The sequence below is a fragment of the Polyergus mexicanus genome, unplaced genomic scaffold (genome assembly GCF_030449975.1).
Source record: "Polyergus mexicanus isolate NDT 795.1 unplaced genomic scaffold, iyPolMexi1.0 SCAF_1, whole genome shotgun sequence".
In the NCBI taxonomy this organism is placed as follows: domain Eukaryota; kingdom Metazoa; phylum Arthropoda; class Insecta; order Hymenoptera; family Formicidae; genus Polyergus; species Polyergus mexicanus.
In genome coordinates, this window is record NW_027223321.1 from 1,977,776 (window position 1) to 1,983,758 (window position 5,983).

The window sequence follows — 5,983 nt, forward strand, 5'->3', positions numbered from 1 at the left end:
TGAATAGATGAAAAAAAATTTCTTAGCAGAAAAACATAATTCTAAAAAGAGAATCTTTTTGAGAATTTTTTTTATTTGATTTTAAAAATGTTTACCTTCTATCATGATATAGGTGTCGAACGTGTTAAGAAAAGCAAAAGACAATACGCTTTTCTCATGGAAAGTACTTCTATTGAATATATAACGGAAAGAAACTGCGAAGTTCAACAAGTTGGAACGTTACTCGACAATAAAGGATACGGAATAGCCTTACCGCGCAGTAAGTGTAAAAGCGATTCTAAAACAGAAATAATGCACAAGGATGACTATATCGATTAATGTTTCTCCATTTCTCTTCATCTTCGTGTAAACGAATCATTGTTTAATATTTTTCGCAGATTCAGAGTACAGAACACTGATAAACGGTGTCATCTTGAAACTAGGTGAGAAAGGTAAATTGCAAGAGCTTAAGAAATATTGGTGGCAAGAAAAGGATGGCGGAACGTGCACAAAGGATGTTGCAGATAAAAGTGCTAGTACCAGCGAACTAGGATTAGCAAATGTTGGAGGCGTGTTCCTCGTTTTAATGTGCGGTTGCGTTTTTTCATTGATTGTCGCTATTTCTGAATTTCTTTGGAACATACGAGAAGTCGCTGTGAGAGAAAAGGTAAGATATCCTCTTAGCAATCTTTTCGTCATTCTTGTATTTTATTTAAAATTAAAATTCTGCGCTAACTGCTATGAAATAAATAAATTAATTTTATTTTCTTTAATGATATTCAATGTTTTAATGTAAAAAACTTATCTTTAATTATTCTCAATTATATCTTTCTCGATCGTAAATTAAATCGTAAGAAAAGAATAAAATGTAAAATATATTGTATATACATGAAAATTATTGTCAGAGAATTATTCATCATGTACGTTAAAGTTTTTTTTCTTTTCTCTCTCTCTCTCTCTCTCTTTTTTATTTTTTATTTTTTTACAGATTACGCCTAAAGAAGCGCTAATAGCCGAACTAAAATTCGCGGTGAATATTTGGGCAACGAAGAAACCTGTTAAAATCGCTAAGAGCAGCAGTGCAAGTTCTATGGAAGGTGGACTCGGTAGAGCTGCGTCTACGGCTCGTTCTATCGTTGGTTCCTTTTTACGTCTTGATATGCTCGACAAATTTGATAAAGACCATAACACGAATAACCGTAGCAATGATCGTAAGATTAATTAATTACTATCAGACGAATTAAAATAAACCATCGTATTTTCAGAATTCTGCACAAAGAAATATTTATATAATAAAAAATTGTATAATTAATCGATATAATAAATATATATAGATCAAATTATACATTTATTTATTAATCATATAAGAAGTTTTCTATTTGCTAAACTGTGGAGACGAATCACACACCATACGTATATTTATATACCTCACAACGTTCCTATACTTATACTCGATAAAAAATTAAAGTGTTGGCTAAAACAACGCAATATTGTTATTTCACTGTATAAATATTAGTAAGAAAAACTACACTATATATATTTTATTGAAAAACTTTTATAAGATTGCATGTCTTATGATATCTCAAGTAGTAAAATTTTCAAAAATGCACTGTGTTTCCAAGTAATTCTTGGTTCAAGCAAAAACATTTAATAGCACTTTAAAAACACGTCTTAATATTTTAATAAAAAATAAGATAACATTAATTTTTGCTTGTCTATCTGAGATACATAAATGTGCAATCTGAAATGTGCAATTGCTTGCATTTCGGAACTCGATAATCACCTATGTATAGAATACAGATGCATAATATAAACTTTTGATTGCAAAAATTATTTGTAATCAAAAAATATTTTATTCTATTTTATAGTGTATAAAAGCAAAAAAAGTTTGTCAGAAGTGGGATTCGAACCCACGCCCACAGAAGTGGACTGCGACCTGAACGCAGCGCCTTAGACCGCTCGGCCATCCTGACTTTACACTGGATTTCGTAAAGGATGCATAAATAAATATTCGAAATCCAAAATACTCATTAAAGGAAATTAAATGCAAGAAAATTGTTGATATTGCTATATCAAAAATAAAATTTAACTATTATAACAAGCAAGAATTATTATTAATATATCAATATATAGTATTAAATAATCCGATATTATAATACAATAAATAAAAATTATTTCAAAACAACGTCAAATTTTTTGCCTTTTATTATATTTATAATCAGTTCTTATCATTCTGATTGATAAACATTTTTTTTTAAATATATTAAAATGGGAATATATATATAATCAAATATGAAATCCAAAATAGCTAAATGATTAATTTTGGTTCTAACTCATAAATATTTCAAAAGTTATCACTGTAGTTTTTTTAATAAAATTCTTTATACTTTATATATTATCAACGAAAAAAGGGGAAAATAACGTTGAAAATGATGGAAAATGAACATCGCTTAACCGACTGCAGATACGTTCCTTTTCAATGTCGGTTAGAAGAAAATCTCAGCGAAGAGTCGCACATCAGGATCGACAAAGAAAGCTTTTTCCCTCGATATGCTCACTTTCACTTCCGTATTTAAAGACTGGCATATTTCACATGCGTTCCACATCGTTAGTAATACGTAACAATTGTACCAATATATTGCCATATATTTACCGAACATTCTCTTTCATAAGCGATGATATAAAATGCTGTAGATCATTACAATAATATTTCTAATTTGTGATTATTTTTTCTAAAAGATGGTTTGACTTGAATACAAATATAATAATAAATAAATAATAAATCCTTAATATATATGCGACGATTATAAATTAATCTTTAATTTGTAATATTAAAACAATTTTATTTTATTATTAAATAATTTATTTTTTCGGTTTAAGCTTAGGTTTCCTAATAAAAAAAAAAAAAAAACGTGATTATTGTCTCTTATAGAACTCGTCTACCTTATATAATCAATCTAAATGCATGAAAGATAACGTCGATTCCCCTGAGCACTACTTATCTTCGAAATAACGTACATTCTTCCCCTTGATACATAGTTTATATCTGTTATATTTCTCGACTATATACAATTATTCAGAATTGTGACTATCATTTATTTTAGAAGCGTTTAATAACATTATATGTGACACCTAAAAAATATATTTATATAATTTTTTGTTTATAATATGAAATATATATATATATATATTTTTTTTTTCATTTATAATGTCAAAAAATATCCTCTTTCTATATCAGAATTCTTTACAAGAAATATTTTCATATAGCTTAATATTATTTCTTGTGTTATTTTTTTTTTTTAATTTTAAATATTCGAATTTCTCTTCGCTACCTATATTTCATCTATGTGATATAAATCAACGAATTTATCACTAATATTAAAGTAAAATGTTTCAACGTCGACATAATGCGTACGAAGATTTTCGCGATGAATCGAAAGCAACGAGAGCAAAAATTCGAAACCGATCTCCCGCTTCCTGAGCGAGGACCGGTTGAAATCCGCGAATGTATGCAGCCGATCACGTAGAAAGCTCAGTTGCATAAGCCATACAACCGGATCTGCCAGACGTTGTTTCTGAGAAAGAGAAGATGAGAGTATAAAGATGAGCGGATAATAAAGAGTGACGGGTTAAGAAATTTGGAGAAACTTTGGAAACCGTCGATGTAAAATCGGTGGACGCCGCGATCGGCGAGAGTCGCTAAAAGTTGTTCGTAACAATTTTTCTCATTAACTTTACGTAAACGTTGAAAAAAAATATAAGTCACATAAGATTGCTCGATTACTCAATTTTAGCCGAAGACGCATACTGATATACTGTTATTACTTCTTTCTCTTCTCAGTAAGATTTTCTTCTCGTAAGATTTTAAAATAGCGTTTATTACGAGTTCGTAAAATACAATTATGTAAAAACGTTAATGCTAATACACGTACAGTAAAGTGCAGAAGTCAGAAATCGTAATGAAGAAGTACATACCTTCGGCCACGAATAATTCTTTTCGAGAAAAAAATTAATTTTTAGCTATTCTTTTTTTATTCATTTCTTGTGTAAAGTTCTCAGCTGGTTAAATTTTTTGAAAATCAATAAGAATCAACTTGCTTATACACCGGTGTATGAGATGCTTTACAATAGTTCGATGGATTTTACAAACTCGAGAAACGACTGCAAGAACATCCGCTTATGTAGCGAGAATCGATTTGTAAAGCATCACCACACATTTTACGGCCATTGCATCCGGGACGTGAATCTCGATCGTCATCAATTTCGTCACCGCAATACGAAGGAAGATGAAAAATGCATAAAGCGTATTTCGTACAGTATATGGATTGCATAGAGAAGAGCTTATCGTTGGAAATATGATTCTGCGGTTAATATTATCCCTCGTTTATCTCTCTTCTGATGGCGCGATAAAATTCTATGCGTGCATACATACATACATAAAAAAAAAAGGTAGTTTATTTTTTTGTGTCGAAAAAAAACTAGATTTCATTTTATCAATTTAGTACAAGATAGTTTGAAGCGGTGTCTGCTCTCTTGTGATCGCCGTAAAGTGAAAAAAACTTAACACTTGCTTTCGGATACCAGACTCATATTTCACCTGTTTACAGCCGAATAAGCTAGATCTCGAGAAGAAAATTCCCTTCGCGCCTCGAGCTTCTCTTTTCCATATTTTCCAGACTATGCTATCGAGAAGAATGTTCGCATCGTGGATTCCCGCTTCTTACTTGGCCACTTCTGTTCGCTGCCAATGTCAATCGAGATCGATCGTCCTACCCTCCTCTCATCCCTTATTTACTTTATTATTTTAAGCGACAAGACCCTCCCGAGTCAAGGACATGCGTGAGACCGTCATTAATAAAAACCTTTTCTTCCTCGTAGGATTTAGGATGGACTTGTTCCATTTCTGTATCAGTCTGTGTATTCAAAATAGTCTGTGTGTTCACGCTTCGTGAACATGAAATGATTGAGCAAATGATGATGTTAAATATTCAATATCACTCACTAAATGATTTCGGTATTAGCGCGACACGTGTAATGGGAAAATTATCATCATGACGCCGTTTCCTCGGAAACAGACGAAACCTCAAGTAACGCATAGAACGTAATAGGCAATTAATACTCCAATAATAACAATATTATTGGATTGATCGTAATTGAACCACTCGAACGCTATCTATGCAATACAGTAATACGCGATTATGCGTATCGTAATGTAAATAAACCGCTTCTGTCGAGAATTAAATTTATATGCCATCTTTTTTAGCGATTGAATCTTTCTCTAATTTATATAAGACATATGCATAGACGGATAACACTTGTTGCAGAGTATACATAGATATCTCTTTCGAGATACTTATCTAATATCAAAAACATGAACCGCTTGCCTTTGCGCAACCTATCATATAAGATAATTGTTGTTACAGTGTAAAGCGAGGAGTGAGACTAGGAACTGCATTTTTATTAGAGAAATTTGAAAAGTAAATTGTCGTTTTACATAAGCAAGTCTCTATATCCGCATGTGTAATCTCTTATTGCGTGATATACCCGCATTATTATTACAATTATGTAAAGCCATGCTTTGTTATTATCAGAGATATGCCGATTAATAATTAAAAATGGGACGTATTCAATCATAGAAGCGCATTTTTTTTTCCAGAAAAATTACGATGATATTACGAGATGAAAGGATATGTATTTCATGAAACTTTCATTAAAAATTTGAAGTACGATTTACATAAAAGTGTTTGACAAAAGATATTTTATAAAGATAACAGCTGATATGACATTCCGTCAATATTATTATAAAATAGTTATTCGATTCGACAGGTCTTCTATCGAGCACAGTGAAAAAACCGGCCCGAGCCATGGCATTTCTTTGCGACTCGGAGAAGGAAACGCATTTATGGCGGTAAAGTGCATCGTCGTAAGAGAAAGGGGAACCCGCTGTCCGCGAGCGAACACTGCAGCGGACTTTATTCGTTCCATTCAGTGCGTGATCCTTAGC

At 31.7% G+C, this 5,983-nt stretch overlaps 2 protein-coding genes and 1 non-coding gene across 10 annotated transcripts in view; 1 reads left to right on the forward strand and 2 right to left on the reverse strand.

The window, feature by feature from the left end:
• LOC138943320 (glutamate receptor ionotropic, kainate 2) overlaps window positions 1-1,288 on the forward strand; it is a 31,645-nt gene extending 30,357 nt beyond the window's left edge. For all 3 annotated transcript variants that reach the window (XM_070314089.1, XM_070314263.1, XM_070314177.1), the window contains 3 exons: window positions 113-259; window positions 378-646; window positions 968-1,288. In XM_070314089.1, coding sequence (XP_070170190.1) covers window positions 113-259; window positions 378-646; window positions 968-1,204 — 653 coding nt within the window. In that variant the 3' untranslated portion in view covers window positions 1,205-1,288. The remainder of the gene's footprint in view (window positions 1-112; window positions 260-377; window positions 647-967) is intronic.
• Window positions 1-5,983, reverse strand: part of Tyn (trynity) — a 161,750-nt gene that overhangs the window by 96,330 nt on the left and 59,437 nt on the right. The gene's annotated exons all lie outside the window — the stretch shown is intronic.
• Window positions 1,869-1,952, reverse strand: Trnal-cag (transfer RNA leucine (anticodon CAG)). Its single transcript has one exon. It is a non-coding gene; the product is annotated as a tRNA-Leu (tRNA).